The sequence below is a fragment of the Rhinopithecus bieti genome, unplaced genomic scaffold, assembly GCF_001698545.2.
Source record: "Rhinopithecus bieti isolate Rb0 unplaced genomic scaffold, ASM169854v2 scaffold_57691, whole genome shotgun sequence".
Taxonomy (NCBI): Eukaryota; Metazoa; Chordata; class Mammalia; order Primates; family Cercopithecidae; genus Rhinopithecus; species Rhinopithecus bieti.
This window is the reverse complement of record NW_016824383.1, coordinates 3,270,921-3,296,082: the sequence shown is the minus strand read 5'-3', so window position 1 is coordinate 3,296,082 and position 25,162 is coordinate 3,270,921. Positions and strand designations below refer to the sequence as shown.

The window sequence follows — 25,162 nt, the reverse complement described above, 5'->3', positions numbered from 1 at the left end:
AAAAAGCCTGGATTGCCGTGGCAGGATCTGAGCTCACTGGAAGCTCCGCCTCCCGGGTTTATGCTATTCTCTTGCCTCAGCCTCCCGAGTAGCTGGGACTACAGGCGCCCGCCACCTCGCCCAGCTAGTTTTTTGTATTTTTTAGTAGAGACGGGGTTTCACCAGGTTAGCTAGGATGGTGTCGATCTCCTGACCTCGTGATCCGCCGTCTCGGCCTCCCAGAGTGCTGGGATTACAGGCTTGAGCCACCGCGCCCAGCCTAACACTATTTTAATTGTTTATATTTTACCCATAAGATAGTATAATCATTTTCTCACATTCCAATATGATCTTTGTAAACATTTTCAATGGCCAATAATATTGTATCAAAGAAATATAAAGTAATTAAACTTGCCCTGCTCTTGGATATCTGTGTTTCATCTATGTTTTTCTCAGAAGTATATCTAAAACTTTTCCTTTTGTTGAGAAATTAAAATCAATGGCTCTATCCTCTTCTCTGTAAACAGCTCAGTAAAAATACATACATACATAAACAAATGGTTAAAACAAATCTGATGTGGAAGGAGAACATTTTTTGTTGACAAATTGAAATTAAATCCTAGGAAAGAATAAACAGTAAATATAATCACACTACTGCCAAGGCCCTGGAGATATCAGTGTCAGAAGTTTAAATGCATACATTTCATCACTCACTTGAAAGCATCCAATGAAAAAGATCTAGACATGCACACCCCACCCGCCCCTGCCGCCCAAACACATACAAACCTGGATTTAAGCAGGATAGGCAGAGTTTTTACATAAATCTGAAGCACGTCCTGAGGCAAGCACTGGTTATGATGGCTACATACATGACTCTGAGCTGAAGTAATGCTTAGGTGTTGACAATGATGTGCGAATTCAACTCCTCTTTGGAGCACAGGATTAAATATGTAATTATATAGCTTCCACTGAACAACTATATTGCCTTTCTGGATTAAACTGCAAATGTGATTTGCAATCTGTATACTATGTAATCTGTCTTCTTCAAAAACAAAGTTCTGATAAACCTTTAAAGCATCCCATTTCCACAACAAATCTTCAGATCCACTGCTGGGCAGGATCCCTTGAAATCTATAAGAAGGAGTGGATAAACTTGAGGAGGGTTCAGCATCACGTAAGTTTCCCTGCAGTGTCTCTTCTAACTGGGCTAGTTGGTCAGAGTCAACAGTGCAAATATTACAAGCTGCTTTTTTAATTTTTGGTGATATCTCTGCTCCTCCTAACTGATCCAAAATAAGTTTGTTAAGGATATTCAATATATGCTGTTGAAAATTTTTCAGTGCTGGCAACTTAAAAGCATGGAGCAAAGGAATGATTACAGATTTGGGATCCATACAACAGCATATTCCAATGTTATGAACACCCAAGAGGATCTGGACACAAGTGCTGCTCAAGGAAGCCTGCTGTAGTAAGCGCAAGCACTGATGGGCACACACCGCAATGCAACAGCACCGCTCAGGATAATAAACATCTCCATCTGCAGTCTCTTCAAATGGGTTTTTGGAAACCTGGTTTTTAAAAGCTGAAACCAGAAGACCTGAGAGATCTCGGTGATGATGCATAAAATGAGAATATTCACATCGTCTGTGCCTTTTTCTTGTACACATCGAATGATGAAGTTGCTCTGATTTCACTTTTTTGACAGTGCTCATTATTTTCATCACACTATTTATTAGGGCTTTCAAATGCTCTGAGGCCTCAGGAGGAACTCCATCTCTTAAAACCAGCCATTCCATTTGAAGAACTGCTGTTTCAAATAAATTAAATCCACGATGCTGAATGAATTCTTGAACCAAATCCACAGCTTGACTGAAGTAGAAAGGATTTGAAGCTGCACTCTGAAGACAACAGATCAGAATCCGAAGAACTCCTTCCAAAAGCTCAGGTAAAAGAAGGGCTCTATGACGATACTTTGAAAACACAAAATCTTCCTGAACCTCCTGCAGTGTTTTCTTTTGTCTTGGTGCAAAAGGGTCAGGCTGCTTTTCTAGGCATGTTCTAATTTTTAAAGCTGCTCTAAGCAATTCAGTTAAATTTTTCCTAAGATTTTCTGGCATCATCTCTGCAGTACTAACATCTACTGACAGAAGATGCAACACTGTTCGAAAGAGCATCCTTTGAATCAAAGCCACTGGTTCTTCGGTCCAACCTGCAGAAACTACTCGACTCTCCAAGTTCTCACTCAGACTACAGCAGTCCCCAAAGCCTGCTAGGAATTCAGTTAGCGTGGGCACTACACTGGCTGCTAAAGGAGAATTATGATTCAAGGTAACGTCAAACTTACAAACTTTTTCTAATAAAGATAACAAAACATGACATAAGTCAAACGGAGAATTGTTCATGTTACTGATAACAGACAAGGCAGCTGGCTCACTTAAAATGTCAGTGTTTGACTCCTGTCTTGGAATAATCTCTCTGGAATTTTCCAAAGCCATAGTATCTGGAGGAGTCTGTTCTTCTTTGGTTGTTAAGTGGTCAAGTTTAGCTTTAGGGTGGTCTTCTTTAGGAAACGATGTTACAAAATGCTGCAGCAGATGGGGCCTTCTATGCTTATTCATTGCTATGCCTTTTTCATCTGAATTGGCTTCTGAATCTGAGGTGGACAGCTGTGTCTTTCTTGCATCTCTTATAGAATAGCGATGGGTAATTTTACGCTGTCGTCTGCTTTTTCGAAAAACATTTACTTTTGCAGAAACCTGACTAGACAGGGCACTTCCTTCTAAATGTACTTTTTCCTGAGTGGATCTTTGTGAGCTTGAGTTCTTTTCTTTGGTCAGGATTATATCAGCTGAGAGCGGTAGATTAAAATCTAACAGAATGAAGAAAGAAGACTTAGAATGCCTCAATATGTTTTAAAACTCAGTTTTAAGGTGACAGCCCTCTTATTTATCACTCACTAAAGGAGTTTATCCTCAATGTATTTTGCAGCAGGGCTGATTTCCTTCATTTATGTCATATCTCTGGGTTACTTCCTCTCACACTTGTCCTTACTCTAAACACTAGTTGACATTAGTTCAAAGGATACAAATTGATTTTTAAAACAACAAAACAGAGGCTCACCTATCCTTACTCTAAACACTAGCTGACATTACTTCAAAGGATACAAACTGATTTCTGAAACAGCAAAAGAGAGGCTGGGTGAGGTGGCTCATGCCTGTAATCCCAGCACTTTCGGAGGCTGAGGCGGGCGGATCACTTGAGGTCAAGAGTTTGAGATGAGCCTGGCCAACGTGGTGAAACCCTGTCTCTAGCTAAAATACAAAAATTAGCCAGATGTGGTGGCACCTGCCGGTAATCCCAGCTACTTAGGAGGCTGAGGCAGGAGAATCACTTGAACCTGAGAGGCGGAGGTTGCAGTGAGATGAGATCGTGCCACTGCACTCCAGCCCAGGTGACAGAGTGAGACTCTATCTCAAAACAGCAACAACAAACAAAAGAGAACAAAGTTAAGAAAGTAAATCTGATTTAAAACTATATATTATATTCTAACTTCAACATAAGAGATGCTGTAGATTATCTGGTATTTAGTGCTGTTGTTCATACTGTTTACAAATCTCCTCCCATAGTCCCCTAATTAAGATATAAGGATGTATTATATTCTCAAAAATAGTATTCATAGACCTGATAGAACTTAATTACTTTAAGATTTTCCTAAAATTATTTCAAAATCATATACTACATGCCAAATGCTCTCCAAAACTGAGGTTTAAAGAATTCTTTATTCAAATTATTTCTTAAATGTTTCAGCATTTGAGAAACTAGGCACCAGGTATAGACATCGTTATTTCATTCCCAGTGCTTAGATAGGGCCTGGCATATGGTCAACACTCAGTAACTATTTCTTAGGGGAAATGAATGAATTCTCCTTTTAACTAAAAAGATAATTAAATCAGTCCTTCTCTTTGCAGTATGTAATAAGAGCTATATAAAAAAGTATTTGTAATTTAGAGTGAGTAAATTAAAATCTGTAAATAAAAAATCTGTGCTTTACTGAGACAGGGAAAGCAAACCAGATGGGAAGAGGAGAAATTAAAAGGAGTCTGACAAATTCCACCCAAGCAAAAGATGCAGACAATGAAGACAACTTCCCCCAAAGAGCCTTAATCAGATTTCTTAAGTGATTAACAATGTGTGAATTCTGCAAACTCAGAAAAAAATAAAAGCAGAGAGTTAGTGAATCAATAAATAAGCAGAAAAACAGTATTACAAGACCTTAGATACTTCCTTAAAAAAACCTCCATGAAATTCACTAAAAATACAGGAATTAAAATACAATAGATTTTTTTTTTAACCTGAGAGATCTTCAAACATCTCACAAGTCACATGTCACAAGAAAGGGTCAAGAGGAAAACTCGCCAGTGAAACATTTAAAGTTTCATGTACTTTATAGACATATGAATTCTTCAAAATCATAAATTAAAAATATCTATTGACCTTATGTGTAATAATTCTACCCAAGCTTGAAACAAAATATTATATTAAATTTATCCTTTAGGCTGGGCACAGTGGCTCATGCTTGTAATCCCAGCACTTTGGGAGGCTGTGGTGGGCAGACTACTTGAGGTCAGGAGTTTGAGACCAGCCTGGCCAACATGGTGAAACCCCACCTGTACTAAAATGCGAAAATTAGTCTGGCATGGTGGTGCACTCCTGTAATCCCATCTACTCAGGAGGCTGAGGCACAAGTATTGCTTGAACTCAGGAGGCTGAGGTTGCAGTGAGCCGAGATCACTCCACTGCACTCCAACCTGGGTGACAGAGTGAGACTCTGTCTAAAAATTAAAATAATAACATAACATAACATAACATAACATAAAAATTATCCTTTAAAGGCAACACTAGAAAAACTAAGCTAAAATAAATACTGCAAAAGTCACTTAAAGAATATTGGTAATAGAAAGCAGTCTTTAAAATAAGCAAAGAAACTTTAATTGCTTTATTCAGATTTTTCACTTCCAACTTTTCACTATCCATTTTTCTGATGTATGCTACACACCTAGATTCACTCCTTCTGATAAGTGTTCTGCTTCTTCATACATTTTCTAATCATCAGTACATTCAAGTACTTCCCTCAGGAAGCACCATGGTTTTGTATTATCAAAAGAAAATGTATTTGCCTAAAGAATTTTCATATTTAGTATATAATAAATCACTATAACATATACTGTTCTGAATCTGAATCAGAATCAAACATTCAGGCAGAAGTAACTTTTCTATGAGATTTTGATAACACAAGTGATATGATAAAGGGAAAAGCATACCTGTTGCTTTTCTTCTTGGACAGGTATCTTCCATACCAGTGGAAGGAGAGACAGAAGAAGAGTCAGGAGTTCTTCTCTACATGTCAATGCCTGTGTCAGTTAACAAAAGAATCCTTCATGTTCTAAGGCAATAAGATACATTAATTCCTAATATCTTGTCTTAAACTGACCAAAAAATCCTTTTTCTTGAAAGGCTGCATTTGAAAAGCTAAGAAACAAATTAACCTATCTTCAATCCAATTAAAGCTGTGATACTTTTAAGTTTATAAGCCATTCTAATCATAGAAGAATCTAAGAGTATTTGACAGTATTTAGCACACTCGCTGATATTTCCAAAAATAGCTGTTATTACCACCATGCACATTGCAAGAATTCCTCACCTATGAAGAAACAGATTTGCTAGGTGAAAATGAAAAGTTAAGTCCTATTAATTAGCAAACCAGTGCCACAAAGTTACTAAAAAAATGTGAAGCCTTCATGCAGTTAAATGTAAAACTCAGAGACAATTTTAAAGAGAAATTGACATTATTAATAAATAATATATAAGGAGAGAAAGACTTATTAGTGAATGTAATCCAATAAATATTTATTGACTGCACACTATGTCCACAAAAATACTGTCTTACCCTTTCTGGAGGAAATGGTCCAAGCCCTGGAGAAGGTCCCCTCATTTGGTCCATAAAATACATACACATAACAGTTAAAGAACAGCAGAAAGCATGTAGTATAAGTAAGTATCCAGGGGTGGTATAAGCATTCAGTTTAGGAGTTCAGAAAAAGGAGCAGTCACATTGTCAGAAGTATGGAAGTAGAATGGGAGCTAGAGAGCTAGACCTGGGACACCTGGGACATGGGTAGTAAAGGATTTAATAACAACTCAAGCTTGAGTTCTTGCCTTACACCAATCAGTGAGAGAGGGGGTCGGCATGATGACGCAATCAGATTTGCTGAACAGAATTAGGTGGAAGGGGAAGCAGTGTTAGAGGCAGGGAAACAATAATCCAGATGAGACAGATGATGACTTTCTGAAGTACTCCAACAACAGAAGGGAAAGGAGACATAGTTGAGAAACTGTAAGATAGAACTAAAATAATTTGCAGTTGATTATCTGTGGTACATAAGGGATAAAAAAAAAAAAAGATCTAAAAGGACCCACAGGTTTCTGGTTTCAGCAAGTAGGTAGCTGATAATGTATTCACCAAGACAGGAAATTTACAAGCGGTATTAGGTTGGGATAATGATGATGGATTCACTTTTTAGACATATTGAGTCTGAGATGTCTATGGGCTATCCTAATGAAGGCAGCTTTTTAGTAGACAGTAAATATATAGATCTGGAACTTAAAAAAAAATATGAAGTAAATAACAAGATTTGGGAGTCATTGGGGTAGAAGGCAAGAACATATGTGAGTTTTCCCAGGGTGAGAATATAGAATAATAGGAGACCACCAAGAATGAAACTCTGGACTTTAAAGACTTAAAGATGGGCAATGCTAAAGAAACGCCTGAAAAGGCTTCTACTGAAAAGTAGCCCCAAAAAAGAGAAGTACAACCAGAGAAACCAAGGAGGAGACCAGTTCAGGAAAGAAAGGAGTCAGCAGGGCCAAAGCTGTTGCCCTTTCACTGTGTGACATGATGGCCGAAAAGCATTTAGCAACTGGAATGCCCCTTAACTAACACAGTTTTAATGGAGTGATTTGGGTGCAAGTCCAATTATAATAGGCTGAAGAGTCAAAGGAAGTAAGAAAGTAAAGACAGGACATTCGGACTATTCCTTCTGGTGTCCTGGTTGTGAAAAGGCTCAAGTCCCTCCGCCACACATGAGCCGTCCCCATACATCTAGCTGGTAAGGGTTTCCCCTGAAAACTACTGGTCTCTGTGCTCCCAGTAGGTCTTCCTCACATACACTGTTTCGGCAGTTCTCCATCCCCATCCTCCCATCTGCCAAACTGCAACTCATTCTCTAGGTTTTTATTTCCTCTGTGGGGAGACTTCTCTAACACCCTACCTGCTTCCCTTAGTAAACTTAGCTTTCATGTTCCTGATTTGCTTCCATTCCAGCAAACACCCTGCTGAAGTGTTACTGTCTGAATGCCCATTTTCCTCTTTTATCCATTAAACAAATATTTCTTGATCCCCCTACTAAACAGGCCAGGCACTGTGTCAGGTACTTCAAATGCTGTGGTGAACACAATATCCATATCCTCATGAAGCCTACTTCCTAGCACAAGAGACAGAAAATAATGGGTAAAAATAAGAAAATTCCAGATATAAAACTGTGCTATGAAGGAAATTATCTAGGAAAGAGATTACAGAGTGACAAAAAGGGTAACATTTTAGATAGGCTATTTAGGACGGGCTATTTGAGCAGATACTTCATTGATGAGAAGAAGGAATCTGTGCAAAGATTTGGTGGAAAAGGGCTCCTAGAAAGTATATGAAGTGTTGGGAATGGGTTTGGCTTTTTCATAGAAAGCAAGAAAGCCCAGGAGCTCCTAGATCTGATAAATAACTTCAGCAAAGTCTTAGGCTACAAAATCACAAATCAGTGGCATTTCTATATATCGACAACACCCAAGCTGAGGGCCAAACCAAGAACACAATCTCATTCACAACAGTCACAAAAAGAATAAAATATCTAGGAATACAGCTAACCAGGAAGGTGAAAGATTTCTACAATGAGAATTATAAAACACTGCTGAAAGAAATTAGAGATGACACAAACAAATGGAGAAACATTCCACATTCATGAATAGAAAAAAACAGTATCATTAAAATGGGGCCAGGCATGGTGGCTCACGCCTGTAATCCCAGCACTTTGGGAGGCCGAGGCGGGTGGATCACAAGGTCAAGAGATCAAGACCATCCCTGCCAACTGGTGAAACCCCATCTCTACTAATAATACAAAAATTAGCTGGGTGTGGGGGTGCATGCCTATATTCCCAGCTACTCAGGAGGTTGAGGCAGGAGAATCACTTGAGGAGGAGGCTGCAGTGGGCCAAGATCATGCCACTGTACTCCAGCCTGGTGACACAGTGAGACTCCATCTCAAAAAAAAAAAAAGGCTGGATGTGGTGGCTCACGCCTGTAATCCCAGCACTTAGGGAGGCCGAAGCAGGCAGATCACAAAGTCAGGCGATCGAGACCTTCCTGGCTAACACAGTGAAACTCCGACTCCACTAAAAATACAAAAAATTAGCTAGACATGGTGCCATGAGCCTGTAGTCCCAGCTACTCGGGAGCTGAGGTAGGAGAATCACTTGAACCTGGAAGGTGGAGGTTGCAGTGCACCAAGATCACACCACTGCACTCCAGCCTGGGTGAGAGATTCCGTCTCAAAAAAAAAAAAAAAAAAAAGCCATACTGTCCAAAGCAATTTACAGATTCAATGCTATTCCAAACTACCAATGACATTCTTCAAAGAATTAGAAAAAGCTATTTTAAAATCCATATGGAACAAGAAAAGACTCTGAATAGCCAAGGCAATCCTATACAAAAAGAACAAAGCTAGTGGCATCATTACTTGACTTCAAACTACTCTAGAAGGCCATAGTAACTAAAACAGCGTGGTGCTGGTACAAAAACAGACAGAGAGACCAAGGGAACAGAATAGAGAGCCCAGAAATAAAGCCGCACACCTACAACCATCTGGAATATAACCTAAGAAATACCATCCTGGACATAGGCCCTGGCAAAGGTTTCATGGATGCCAAAAGCAATCACAATGAAAACAAAAATTGACAAATGGGACTTAATTAAACTAAAGAGCTTCTGCACAGCAAAGGAAACTATCAACAGAGTAAAACAGACAGCTTACAGAATGGGAGCAAATACTTGCAAACCATGTATCTGACAAAGGTCTAATATACAGAATCTATAATGAACTTCAACTTTATAAGTAAAAGACAAATGACCCTATTAAAAAGTGGCCAAAGGACACGAACAGACACTTTTCAAAAGAAGACATACATGCACCAACAAACATATGAAAAAATGCTCAACATCACTAACCATTAGAGAAATGCAAATCAAAAACCACAATGAGATACCATTTCACATCAGTCAGGATGGCTATTAAAATGGAAGAAAAAAAAAAACATGCTGGTGAGGTTGTGGAGAAAAGAGAACACTCATACAATGCTGGTGGGAACATAAGTTAGGTCAGTTATTGTGGAAAGCAATTTGGCAATTTCTCGAAGAACTTAAAACAGAACTACTATTCAACCCAGCAATCCCATTATTGGGTATATACCCAAAGGAATATAAATCATTCTACCATAAAGACAAACGCATGCTTATGTTCATCACAGCACTATTCACGATAGCAAATCAACCTAAATACCCATCAACGGTAGACCGGATAAAGAAAATATGGCACATACACATCATGAAATACTGTGCAGCCACAAAAAAGAAGGAGATCATGTCCTCTGTAGCAATATGGATGGAGGCTGAGGTCATTATCCTAGGTGAACTAACATAGAAACAGAAAACCAAATACTACGTGTTCTCACTTCATAAGTGGGAGCTAAACCTTGGGTACACATGGACACAAAGAAGGGAAGAGACACTGGGGCCTCTTTCAGGATGGAGGGTGGGAGAAGGGTGAGGATCAAAAAACTATCAATTGGGTACCATGCTTATTACCTGGGTGATGAAATAGTCTGTACACCAAACCCTGTGACATGCAATCTACCTATATAACAAACCTGCACATGCACCCCGAACTTAAAATAAAAGTTAAAAAAATATATTTGTTACCACAAACTCTTTATTCACAAAGAGTTTGAAGGAATCCACTGGCAATAGAATTGTCCCTTAAGCCCTTGAAGGAGAAAATACGTAAGTTTTACAATATTTTCTGTGATGACTGTTTGAGATTTATACACACCTGTCAATTTTGCGATGTATATTTTTCTAGAAATTTGTCATTTCATATTTTTAATTTGTCACTTCATGATTATAATTAACTTTAATCATTTCATGATTACTTTCATGATTATTTTAACTTAGGAATTATATATTACATCCTATTTTTAAAAAAGAAAGAAGGAGAGTGGCTGAAACATACATAGCAAGGGGGAGAGGGCTAGGAGACAAGGCTGGAAGGTGTAGGTTGGATGGGCAGGCAGCCTCAGATCTAATGGGCCCTTCGGGACCACACAAAGGAGTTCAGGTTTATCTCCAAATATGATGGGAAACTTTCCCAAACACACTTCTCAGTCTTTTCTCAGGGCATGTACTCCAGGGCTCAGGCCCTAGTCCTTAGCAATCACCCCCTTTTCTGCCACCCAATGCCTAACATGGAGTTTGGTATTCAATAACCATTCACTGCATGAATGACTTTAAATTTTAGATGCAAAATAAAACATATAAAAGGGCCCCATTTCCATGTGCTTTACTTCCAAATAATAAAACTAAAGATGTACAGATAACATTTCCATGTATAGCTCATACTCAACATTTTAAAGATGCCAATAAAATATACATGGTCTTTAAAAAAAAAAAAAGATAAACGAATTTTTGGCACATCTTTCCTGTATAGTCCTCTTATACGAGTCTTTATCTTTGGCAGGTGAACTAATAGCATTCTAATGGAGCTTGCAGAAACCTCAAGGGTCTGAGAAAGTGCTGCAGACATGTTGTACTGATAATTTAGCCCTTGCTCCACGAGAGTATACTGGCAAATCATCACTGCTGCGTGAATAGGCATTCCTGACTCCTGGCAGAGCTCTGCATGACACAAGGTCCTTCCTACTCAGCTGAGGGCTTCTCACTACCTTTAAGGCTCGGACCCAGCAATACCTCTTCTGTGGAGCTTCTCCTCCCACACGAACCCAAGATTGTTGTTCTTCCCCTCAAGAGAAAGGGAGAACATTCCTGTTGCCCCCATTTCACGAAGTGAGTTAGCTCTTGCAAACCATGGACCTTGAAATAATGAGACTGAGGCAAGTGCAGATTTTTGGGTTTTGGCCCCTCTGCTGGAATTGTAGTCCTGAAGAGGGCATCCCGCACCACCCTGTTGCCCAATATAGCACTGGGGGAAATGAGTCTTTGCTTCACATTTGATTACCACAATTTCAAACACAATTAATCACTGGGAAAGTTCTCTTCAATCCTCTGGGTGTATGACTTTTTTATTCATATCCGGCACCATTTATTCCCAGATTTATCCTTTCTGGTTCCAAAGAAAGCACATTCGTAAATCTGTCCTTTTAGAAGTGATATAATCCTTTACTCTTAATTTGTGGGCACCCTGGCAAATTAGAATTTGCAGCCCTCTATTTCAAACCAAGATCTTTCTCCCAAGTTTTATCCCCCAAGGTCCTATGTACACACAATAGTCACAGAATCCAGGGGAATTAAGTGTTCCCTCATGACATTCAACTGGGAAGTTCCCAATGTGCCATATTAGACAATATATGCCATGAACAGGTCCATTCCCTGCTATTTCTAGACCACTCAATCAAGAGAAATCAGCCAATAACATACCACTCATATTTAATATTTACTTTATTTATTTATTTTTTTGAGATGGAGTCTGGCTCTGTCGCCCAGCTGGAGTGCAGTGGCGCCATCTCAGCTCACTGCAAGCTCCGCCTCCCGGGTTCACACCATTCTCCTGCCTCAGCCTCCTGAGTAGTTGGGACTACAGGTGCCTGCGACCATGCCCGGCTAATTTTTTTGTAATTTTAGTAGCTACAGGGTTTCACCATGTTAGCCAGGATGGTCTCCATCACCTGACCTCGTGATCCGCCTGCCTCGGCCTCCCAAAGTGCTGGGATTACAGGCATGAGCCACTGCGCCCAGCCAATACTTATATTTTTATGTCTTCCTTTCTACAGGGAAAATAACTGTGTTACACCTTTATAAAACTCCCCATAGAAACAAACAGTAAAGTAACTTTCATTGAGGTAATTTTTCCATTCAAGAAACATATTTCAAGTACCAACAAGGTGTCAGGCACTGGCCCTTTTCATAACTGTTTAGACTGGGTTTTAAACTAATTGCCTATCCTAGCCATTCAGAAATAGAAGTGGCAGGATGGGAGAGAATGGACAAGTGAGTCAAAGGGGAAAGGGCTGAGATCACAAACTGGACTAGGAAGCTGCACAGGAAGATGGGCACCAGATGGCTAGCGTTCAAGGACTTCTGGATGACATGATAAGGAACTTGGACTCTATCCAGAATGTGATGGAAAGCTAATAGATTTTCTTTTCTTTTTTTTTTTTTTTTTTTTTTTTTTTTTTTTTTTTTTTTTTTGAGACAGGCTGGAGTTCAGTGGCACAATCATGGTTCACTGCAACCTCCACTGCCCAGGCTCAGGTGATCCTCCCACCCCAGCCTCCTAAGTAGCTGGGACTACAGGCACATGCTACCACACCTGGTTAACTTTTGTATTTTTTTGTAGATATGGGGTTTTGCCATGTTGCCTAAGCTGGTCTTGAACTCCTGGGCTCAAGCAATCTGTCTACCTCGGCCTCCCAAAGTGCTAGTGCTAGGATTACAGGGGTAAGCCACTACACCCAGCCTAATAGGTATTTTTGATATTACATTAAATCTGTATCTTGACATGCTAATTAAATTTTATTTTCCATGCATAAGCAGGAATATATGTGTATGGACTATTTAAGTCCTTTATTTCTTCTATCAGAATTGTATAATTATTTCTAATATATGTGTGTATATACATATCTGAAAGTTTCTACATTAGTACTACAAATAGGATCATTCTCTTTCCTTTTCTTTTCTAGCTGTATAGCTGCAGCTAAAAACAAACATCTTTGCCTTTTACTCTATAACTTTGTGAATAATTTTCTGGATGAGTTCTTGGATTTTTCTGTACACATTACTTTAAAAAATAGTATTTTTATTTCTCCTTCTTTCCCACATTTAGCTTTCATATTCCACTTTACCACTACATGTATTTAAAACATAATATCAAATGGAAATAGTAATAAAGAATGATGCTTGTATTGGTCCCAAGTAGAACTTCTTATTAAAAATGTTATTGGCAGCTGGGCATGGTGACTCACGCCTACAATCCCAGCACTTTGGGAGGCCAAGGAGGGTGGATTGTTTGAGCTCAGGAGCTCGAAAACAGTCTGGGCAACACAGTGAAATCCCATCTGTACAAAAAATACAAAAATTAGCTGTGCAGTGATGCATGCCTGTAATCCCAGCTATTTGGGAGGCTGAGGTGGGAGGACTGCTTGAGCCTGGGAGGCAGAGGTTATAGGCAGCTGAGATTGTGCCAAGGCACTCCAGCCTGGGTGACAGAGTCTTTTTTTCTGAGACCCTGTCTCAAAAACAAAAACAAAAAAATTGGTTCTTCTAATCTTTGTATATGAAAGAAATCCTCTATGCTAAGCTTAATTTGTTTTAGACCTTTTGTCAAATGTTTTGATGAGTCAGGATAGTTATGTTATATGCACTAGTGCGTTTTCCTAGTGATAAACATTATGCTAACAGTTTTCTTGAATTAGACCAGGAATTGCAACCTTTTATGTAAAGAAAAGATAGTAAATATTTTAGACTTGGTGAGTCATATATGGTCTCTGTTGCATATTCTTCTGTTTAACAATCCTTTAAAAATGCAAAAACTATTCTTAGCTTGTACATTGTACAAAAACAAGTCAATGGCAACAGGATTGGCCTGTAGGCCATAGTTTGCTCAACCAGCTCCCATTCTGCCCCACCTCCCCTGCAGGCAGAGTGGTTATTAAATAGCCATAATACTCTTTGTTAAGACTCCAGAAAGACTTAGGTGGTACCTAGTAGACCCTATCACTTAGACAAAAGTACTACTAGGAATCTTGAGGGGATTGTTCTATACAAAGCAGAGAGGGCTGTCTCAAAGACTATTATAGATGTGGCTTTTGAGGCATAGAGTGAACCCCATTAAGATTCGCAGGAAACTCACAACATTTTAAAGAAAGTTGGTTATTAAAAAATACTAACGGCTTGGCCTAAAAGGGATAGGATAGAGACAGCTCAAAACGAAAAAAGGCCTCTGGGCCCCCACTCTTCAACAGGCAGGAAGCAGGGTGAGAAAGCTGTGTTATAGAAAAGAGAAGACACTTCATAGGGTGGAACCAAGAGTCCTGGAGAAACATGGATTAGGGAACCACTCCCATAGAAGAAAAATATATTCCCAGACCCTAGAACAGGGGCCATGACAACATGTGCTGACTGGATTTCAGGACTGCTATGGCCGAGAGATTGCTATATTCCTCTCCTGTCCCTCTTCTTATTATAATTAACTTATTCCTATCTCATTATTGTATATAGGGCATATGCGGAGCAGATAACCTGTCTAATTCACAAGTTTCTCAATCAAGAAGAGCTGAAACAAAATCACTATATGTGAAAGCCTCGTGTGTATCCAGAACTGATGTAAACCATGAGATCATCAATTCAAGCCTGAGGCCATGACGGAATAATACTTCAAGAGGCCTAGAGGGGAGTGAGTGTAGGAGGAATAATAATAATTTTGGTCAGAGAAGAGACCATGGTAGGTTAAACACAGCTAAAAATTAATTGCAGTTCCTTCTATCAAGTGATAGAGTCTATTTCCCCATCCCTTAAATCTGAGCTAACCTTGGACTAGCTTTGACCAATAGAATGTGATCAACATGTTGTTACGTGACTTCTTGCAGCTTCTGAACCCTGTTGGAATGTTTCCACTATCATGTAAAGAAACTGAGTCTAGCCTACTGAAAGATGAGAGGCCATGTGGATGAGAACTGAGGCAGTCTGGCCAACAGCCCCATGCAACAGTCCTCAGTTAATCTGCTAACTGACTGCAAACTCAGATGTAAGACCAGCTGATATCTCAAGGAGCCAAAGTGGCTATTCCAGCTGAGCCATGCCAGAACTGCCAACTCACAGAATCACGAGCAAAGAAATCATTGTTCTATGCCACTAAGTTTTAGAACATGGTCTGTTACACCACAATCAACTGATATATTCATTGCTTCAGTGAGTCTGGGTGTTAAAGGGGGATATATCATTCAATGATTATCTACTCTCTATGGATAGCACCACTGTGGAGTGGGTAAGATTTCCACTGCGATCACACTCTCACTACTCCAAGAAGTAGGAATGCCAGCATCCCCCACACCCTCTCATTCCTGTCAGACCAATCATGCATAGACAGATCTAGGTTTGTGTGTGAACAGAAACTATAGAACTAGATATAGTAAATTAATGTTCATTTATTATTACCTTTACTACATTTAAAAGTTTGCATTATTCTCCTATTGAAACAACTCTTGCCAATTTTACCATTAACTCACTTGTCAAATCTGAAGAATAATTCTCATTGCCTATTCCCTTGCTTAAAAATTTCCCCAATGTTTTCAGAATAAAATTAAGACTTCTTAACATGGAATACAAGGCTTGCCATGTCATGGCCTCTGCCCTTCAGGTCTTCTCACTAGCCAATCCCTGTTTTACCAAAAGCAAAGCAAAATACAGCTTTTGCTGTAACTTCACTAAACTACTTGTAGTTCACTGAATGTGCTGTGTTTTCTCTAGCCCCCGTGTTTTTCATGTGCAATTCCTCTGGTCTGGTGTTTCCTGCCTCTTTACATTGCCAATTCCTACTTAGTGATGTCAGTATCTAAAAAGCAGTTCCTGATGACCCCTCTCCACCACATTCACCAAATACTTTTTACACTGTTTTGTCATCATTTATTTATCTGTCTATCTCTTCAAAAGCGAAGAGCTCCTGGTAAAGACAGTTGCTGTCCTTTCATCTCTGCATCTAGCAGAGGTGCTGGGCCATAGTAGGTACTTAATGGTCTGCTGAGTAAAGCAGTGAATAAACTGTAGTCACACTTTTAAAGGTCTGATGTTTTTCTATTTATTTTATGTATCACTATAGGTAGGCCATTTCTGCAGTACTATACATTAAAGTGATAATACTACAAAAATGTAGGAAGAATAAAGTACTCTCCTACATAGAAAATAGTCAAAGATTTTAAAAACCTATTATAATGTCTGAATTATATTTTGTTCAGAAATGTACAACCCCCTTCGATAAAACTTCATATTTTACTCAGCAAAATAAATAACTTTATAAAACATCCACAGAGTGCAATAGGTATGGAAATTATGTATCACTGAAATTTTAGAAAGTAGTATTTATAACACATGGTCATGTATACTAGTCCAGTTTTGACAGATATGTTGGCAATAGGACATAGAAGAAACCAGAAACCATTATTTTCAAATATTACACAGCGACCATTTTTATATTGGAAGGATCCCTTAAGTCATCCAGCTGAATGTCCTGTTACTGATGAGGATACTGTGCTCTGGAGCAATTAAGTGACTAAAGTCACTCATCTAGTTGATACAGGTGCCAAGATTAAAAGCAAAGATAGGCTGGGCATGGTGGTGTAGTGAAAATATTCAACTTTGTCATCTTTAACCATTAAAAAAAATGTTTTTGATATTTTAAAAGAGTATTTTTCCCTAATAATATATTTAAATTTCTTTTATAATAAATTATGAACAAAGTGGAGTTTATTCCAGGAATGCAAACATTTAAAAACTATTGCCGGGCGTGGTGGCTCACGCCTATAATCCCAGCACTTTGGGTGGCTGAGGTGGGTGGATCACGAGGTCAGTAGTACAAGACCAGCCTGGCCAAGATGGTGAAACCCGTCTCTACTAAAACTACAAAAATTAGCCATGCGCGATGACAGGCACCTGTAATCCCAGCTACTTGGGAGGCTGAGGCAGAAGAATCGCTTGAACCTGCATGGCAGAGGTTGCAGTGAGCCAAGGTCACACCACTGTACTCCAGCCTGGGCAACAGAGTTGAGACTCCGTCTCAAAAAAAACAAAAACAAAAACAAATAAACAAAACTATCAAGATAACTCACCTACATTACAGAATAAAAAAGAAAAATCATATGTTAGTTTCAACAGATGGAGAAAAGGCATTTAACAAAATTCAATATCCATTCTGTATAAAAACTCTCAGTGAATTGGGAATGGGAGAAAATTCCCTCATTCTGATAAAACACGTCTGAGAAAAACTGAGAGTTCATATCACACTTAATGGTGAAATACCTCATGCTTCTCCTTGGGTCAGACACTAAACCAGGATGTCCACTTTCACTACTTCCATCTGCCTTTGTACTAGAAGCCAGTGCAAAAGTCAAGAAAGCAAAATAAAAGGCATACAAATTGAGAAAAAAGTAAAATTGTCATTATTCACAGATGACATCATTATTTACATATAAAATCCTAGGGAATCTACAGAAAAGTTTCAAGATCTAATGAATGAATTTAGCAAAGGCACAGGATGCAAGGTCAACATATGAAAAGCGATTGTATTTCTATGAGCAACAAACAACAGGAAAATAAAAAAATTTAAATACCATTTATAATAGCATCAAAAAGGAATAAAATATTTAGAATAAATTTAACCAAACAACAGGCAGGACCTCTACAATGAAAACCACTCAATAGTGCAGAGAAACAAACTAAAGAAGACATAAATAGAGTTTGATATCATGTTCATGCATTGGAAAACTCAACATTGTTAAGCGTCAATTCTCTCTAAATTGATTTATAGATTCAACATCATCTCAACTGAAATCCTGGTGTGCATTTTGTAGAAATAACAAGTTGATTCTAAAATTTATATGGAAATATGAAGGATCTAGAATGGCCAAACTTTCTTTAAAAACAAGAACAAAATTAGACAACTTACAACACCTAATTTCCAAACTTATTTATATAAAAGCTACAGTAATCTAGACAGGGTACTGATAAAAGATGACATCAAAGATCAGTGGAACACAATGCAGTCTAGAAAGATCCATAAATATAGAAAAAGAAAAAGTGCTCAACATCATTAATTGCCAGAGAAATGCAAATTAAACCTACAATGAGACACTACTTCATATTCACTTAGAACGACTAACACTAAAAAGACTGGCAATATCAAATATTAGAGAGGATATAGAACTGGAATTCTCATACACTGCTGTTAAGAATGAAACATGGTACAACTAGTTTGCAAAACAGTTGGGCAGTTTCTTACAAAATTAAACAAACATTACCCTTTGCCCACAAATTGTATGCCTACATATTTACCCAGGAGAAATAAAAACATATCCAAGGACTTTTACAGGAATGTTCAAAGCAGCTTTATTCATAATGGCCAAATGCATACAGCTCAAAAGATTAAACAGCAGGTGAATGGTTAAACAAATTACAGTATACCCTTACAATGAAATACTAATCAGAAATTAAAAAGTAGTGAACTACTAAATTATGCAAGAACATGGATGAACTTCAGAGACATGAGAGTACATACCACATGATTCCAAAGCTACACTTAGATGCTAAAAGTCACAACAGTGGTGGTCTTGCAGTAAGTGAAGGGGTGGGACTGACTGAAAAAAGGCATGACAAAACTTTCTAAGGTGACGGAAATATTCTGAACAATGATCTGGGTGGTGATGACACAGGTGTAAATATTTGGATTTTGTTTTGTTTTTTAAGACAGGGTTTCACTCTGTCACCAAAACCAGAATGCAGTGGCACAATCATGGCTCACTGCAGCCTTGATTCCCCCAGGCTCAAGTAATCCTCTCACCTCAGCCTCCCGAGTAGCTGGGACTATAGGCACACAACCAACACACCTGGTTAATTTTTGTATTTTTTTGTAGAGATGGGGTTTTGCCATGTTGCCCAGGCTGGTCTCGAACTCCTGGCCTCAAGTAATCCACCTACCTCGGCCCCCCAAAGGATTGGGACTACTGATGTGAGGTGTATTTGTCAATATTCATCTAACTATATACACAATATCTGTGCATTTACTGTATGTAAATTATACCTCAATGAAGTCTATTTAGTTCTTTATATTAAATGTCTATTAATAGGCCAGGCACAGGGGCTTACACCTGTAATCCTAGCACTTTGGGAGGCCAAGATGGGCGGATCACTTGGGGCCAGGAGTTTGAGACCAGCCTGACCAACATGGCAAAACCCTGTCTCTACTAAAAATATTTTTAAAAATTAGCCCAGGCGTGGTGGCTCATGCCTGTAATCCCAGCTACTTAGGTGGCTGAGACACGACAACCTCTTGAACTCTGGAGGCTGAGGTTACAGTGAGCCAAGATTGTGCCACTGCACCCCAGCCTGGGTGAAAAAGTGAGACTCTGTCTCAAAAATAAATAAATAAATATTAATAAAGCAAAAGGACTCCAGTGGGTGAGAAAGGGTTTAAATCACCCCAGAGTACCCAAGAAGTGCTCCTATTCATGAGAAGCAGAGATAGAAAAACTAAATTTCCTCCTAAAACATACAACTATGTGCCTAGTGTTATGATTTCATCTTAAATGATAAAATCTCATTCAATTAATTCCCCTTAAAAACTCAAACATTCATTCTCCATTTCCTAACTGTAAGAACCGAATGTTGATAAAGGCCTATGTTTTAAACAGCTATTTATTTTCACTCCAAAGGCACATCTACTGTTCCTACTATTATTGATACAGATATTCCAAAAAGTGACTAGGTGGAAAGAAGGGATTAAAAAATATCACCACAGTAAAAAAATTATTTAATTTATGACCTAAATAATTGTCATTTAATACCTTAAAATATATTTTATGACTTAAAAGAGAAAGTATTCTCTTTACTATATATACAAAGAAAATACTGTATTTGTAATCCAATAGACTTGTATCCAGAATACATAAAGAACTGCTACAACTGATGATAAATAACCTGACCTTAAAAATGGTGCAAAACTTCTAAACAGACATTCATAAAAGAAGATACACAAATGGCCAATAAGCTAATGAAAAAATTATCAACATCATTAGTTGTTAGCAGAATGTGAACTAAAACTACAATAAGATACTACTTCATATTTTAGAATGGCTAACACTACAGACTGGCAAAATATTCCCAAAAGAAAATCATTGCTGCTGTTATGACATGAATTATTTCAGTCATTCAGTAATACATTAAAAGACATTTCATGACATAAAAGAGAAAGCATAAAATCTAGAGCGATAGAAAGTAGATTAGTGTTTGCTTAGGGGTAGGCGAACGGAAGGGATAGGGGAATGATAGTTAAAGGGTATGGAGTTTCTTTTGGAGGTGATGAAAATATTCTAAAATTAACTGTGGTGACAGATGCACATATCTGTGACTACACTAAAAGCCATTGAATTGTACACATAAAATGGGTGAATTTTATGATATGTGAATATCTCAATAATGTTATTTTAATAATGCTGTTATTAAGATTTTGATTTGGATTAAATTGGGATCTACAGATTTGGAGGAAAGATGTATGATTATAATATTGATTCTTTCAATACATGAACATTATATAATGCTCCAGTTATTTGGGTCTTCTTTAGTGTCTCTCAATAATCTTTTAGAGAATTCCATGCAGAAGTACTGTACATATTTTATTAGAGTCATTCCTGGATATTTACTATTTCTGATGCTATTTATATGGTATATTTTAAAAAAGACAAAGCACTGAATTTTTTTAACATGGAGAAGAAGAAGAATACAGCATGGTGTACATATTAAATAATCAAAATTTCAAAATAAAAAATCACTACACACAGTCTAACATAATTTTTTGATTTTAAATTTTATTTATAGAAAATTCATACAAATATATAGAAATCAAATTATATTTAATCATTCATTTAACAAATCACATTCATGAAAAAGAATAAAAATACAGAAACTTGGCTGGGTACAGTGGCTCACACCTGTAATCTCAGCACTTTGGGAGGCCAACGGCGGTAGATTGTTTGAGGTCAGGAGTTTAAGACTAGCTGGCCAACACAGTGAAACCACGTCTCTACTGAAAACACAAAAATTAGCTGGGTGTGGTGGTGCACGCTTGTAGTCCCAGCTTCTTAGGTGGCTGAGACACGAGAATCACTTGAACCTGGAGGTGGAGATTGCAGTGAGCCAAGATCGCACCACTGCACTCCAGCCTAGGCGACAGAACGAGACTCTGTCTCAGAAAAAAAACATAAACCTACAAATGTCCTGAAAAATTCCATGACAAGTAAATGCTTTCTAATTTGTATTTGCTATGTTCCTTAGCTTATAGTGAAAACAGAGGTACTGTTTTAGTGTCCATATTTACTCAATATATGTATTTATTAGCAAAGTGCTTTCATAGCAAATAAATTTTATTTAATGATGGCCAATTTTACATTTAAAGCTGGTAACATTCAAAGTGTTAAAAAAAATCCATCATATTGGTGTTACAAACACTTTATTATTTTTTCAGCTAACTATATTAATTAGTTCCCTGAAAGCAGATTGTAGAGTTTTACATTCACAAAACAATTATTCATTTTCTACTAAAATGAAATAAAGATATAAATCACATTTGGCCTTAAAATTAATTTATGTGAGTACTTAATGTTTCTAGATCTGTTTTCTCATCTGCAAAAGAAGGTTAGATGAAAACATCTAGTCTCAACTAGTTTTAAAACTCTGTTAATTTTATAATAAGAAAACAGCAAAACCATATGGTCATACCATACATTAAGCCAAAACAACAATGTTTGAAAATTAGATGTATACAAGCTAAAAGACTCAGTAATTATTAGTTCACATAAAAGGACTCTCTGCTTTCACTCCAGAATTAGCAGCCTCCAAAACTTTTTCAAAAACATACTTGACATTCATTGAAAATGAAAATTCATCATGTTTCCGACATAAGATGCAGGAATATAAGGTTATATCTTATATTTCTACTAACAACCATAGTTATCTCACTGATATTAGGATAAAAAGCACAGTATATATGAAACCATTTAGTTCTTAGGCCATTCATAATCCTAAGATATTTCAGATGTTTTGAAAGTATTCAAATAAACAATATGGTTATAAATAGGTCCACTTTTTTTTTTTTTAGTGGAATAATGTGAAAGACTAGACTTTATCTCAAGGAGGCTTCAGAAACTATGTAATCCAAAACCATGTAGCTATAGTTAACTATCATATACTGATGAAAATAAGTATTTGATATAAACATGTTACCTGATCAATGATAGAATTTAGCTTGGTAAGTAATAGAAATCCTCGACCATGGACAAGGTACTGTCCAAGGGTTGCCATGTGCGTCTCCTCCTCTTCTTCCTCCCTGGCCTCCACCCTCTGGACCACTGCATTGCAAAGCCGGTTGACATCAGTCAGAAATTCACGTGCCAATGAGTTACTGTCGGTGCTCATGACCGAGCTATAAAATAAATATTACAAAAAAAAGATTAGGAAAATAAATACAAATTTACTTTTAAAACTATGTGTTTTTGTTGTTTGTTTCTAACTGAAGATTGGCTTAAAATTATTGGGAATTGGTACTTAACCCTATAATATTTTCAGGCATAGTTCTAACCTGGTCGGGTGCTTCTTAAATAATTCCTGCCATGGCAGAAATGAGTCCCAGGTTTGAAATACCTAAGCATAGCTGAGAATGGGTAAGTGACAGCACCTGGAAGGAAGACATTTTTCTCTCTTTAAGAGAGAAGACTTTCTTTCTTAAATACAATAAAAATAAACCCATTACTTATAAAATGTTCTTGCTTTACATATTTTATAATAAATTGACATTTTAAATTATAACCCATTTTCACTTGATAGAGCCCACAATCACTGCCCCATCCTCCCCAAACACCAAAGTTCAGTTAATAACAGGATTTCCAGTCAGGTGAATAAAAACTGAATAATTCTAACAGTTAAAGTTATGCCACTTCACTTCTTACGACATTTAAATCAAATAAAGGGTAATGTGACATTGTAAGATTAAGGGAAATAAGGTACAGCAAACAGAATGGGGGAACATAAATACAGAGAAAAATGTACAAATTTTCAGAAGGGAAAAACCATGAACAACAAAATCCCCAAAGAGTTTCAAAATAGTTTCATCTCTGGGCCAAAAGTAATTTTGAGGTATCCAATAACCTTTAAAAGACGTTTAACGTAGAGATGTTAAGTTAAATAAGACATGTATTGTTTCCCCTCCCTTCACCCGCTTCAGGGGGAAGCCCTCCCCACAATCCCTGCTGAGAGGGCAGTGGGCATATGATCATGCCTCTTGCCAAGAGGCACAGTCAGACTCTGGGCCCCAATTCAGCTACAATGCATGCTCATCACAAGATGTGACTTGTATAGTGTGGATTGCAAAGAGGAACTGGACTAATCAGGTTTTCTTTCTCTCTCGGGAATTTAAACTAAAGGGATAATACAGTTGATGTGCTGAAAGGTCACATACAGATGGGGCTATGGTTGTCATTATGAGGTAGCTGAGGGTCAGAAGAAGCCAACTAGGTAAAAATGAAGCAACGGGATACAAAGAGAAGTAGATAAACATGAAAGGGAAATACCAGAGAAATTCCCAATACTAACTTAGTTCCTGTTCATTCTGGGACCTCATAGTTTAATTCTTTGATTTCCATCAGAATTCTAGGTGTTACAATAACTCTTAGTATAACAAACATCATTATTTTAAAATTTTGAACATTAGAAAGAAGACAGAAAAGTATAAAGTACATCTCTCATTCTAAAATGTGGCAATAACCTCTATTATATATTAATATTGGTTCTTTACATACTTTCAGAAAGTAAAATTATTCAATAAATCCAATAACCTCATTTATATTCAGTTCATATTTATCCAATTTTAATATATTTCACTGAATCTGTCAATAATTTTAGGATACATAATTATTTAGTACACTACTAAAAAAGAATTAAACTATGACACAATGTTTCTTATCACATAAAATTTCCCTACAATATCACCTTCTGGGCCGTTAAGACCATTCATGACACAGCATTTAAGAGTACTGCACTATTGTTTCCGGGATTTTCCTTCAAAGCTACCAATGTCATTCTATAAGTTTATATGCTGGTGCTTTCTTGATCTTACCAAATGGTATCAGCAGAAAGTTTCAGAAAACAACCAGGAAGACACTTAAAACTCAACAGGTATATTACCAGCAATGCACCGAAGTCTGCTGAAGTGCTGACAACGTGAAAGTCTATGATCAAGTGCACTCATGCGCAGACCATGTCAACTACTTCACAAGTGCTTATACGGCATCATCCATTGCAAGATACACTGCAACTTTAGAAATATTAAAAATGTGAAAAACTGAAAAATTATGGGAATAATTAAGTCTATCTTCTAGAAATTAAGATAATGGAAATCAATAAAATTTTTAGATGTAACAGTTAATGCCATATCAGTAAAAGGCATTATAATCTCAACAGAAATGTATGCTTTTCTTGATTTAAAATGTACATAAAATATATACATGTTTATATGAATAGGCTAGTGTATACACATGATCTATTACTTGCTTTTATTTCATTCAGGTATACTGAAAAACATTTCACATGAGCTCTCACTCTTTAATAGCCGTATGGCATACTGCTACATGTAAATATTACATATATTGCATTATATTATAGTTTACTATGCAGCCAATCTCTTATTTTTGAATAGATTGTTTCTAGTCTTTTATTATCATAAACAAAGCTACAATTAACACCCTTATACTACTTGCACCTTTATCTTATTATTTCCTTGAAGTAGAAATTGCTGTTATTTCTTTTTTTTTTATTATTTATTTTTATTTTTTTATTATACTTTAAGTTCTAGGGTACATGTGCATAACGTGCAGGTTTGTTACATATGTATACTTGTGCCATGTTGGTGTGCTGCACCCATCAACTCGTCAGCACCCATCAATTCATCATTTATATCAGGTATAACTCCCAATGCAATCCCTCCCCCCTCCCCCCTCCCCATGATAGGCCCCAATGTGTGATGTTCCCCTTCCC

General features: G+C 37.5%; 1 protein-coding gene across 1 annotated transcript in view; it reads right to left on the bottom strand.

Annotated features, from left to right (window-relative positions):
• Positions 1-25,162, bottom strand: part of LYST (lysosomal trafficking regulator) — a 212,151-nt gene that overhangs the window by 146,023 nt on the left and 40,966 nt on the right. Inside the window, 4 exon segments of the mRNA XM_017862282.1 lie at positions 766-2,848; position 3,280; positions 5,301-5,390; positions 22,358-22,556. Coding sequence (XP_017717771.1) covers positions 766-2,848; position 3,280; positions 5,301-5,390; positions 22,358-22,549 — 2,366 coding nt within the window. The 5' untranslated portion in view covers positions 22,550-22,556.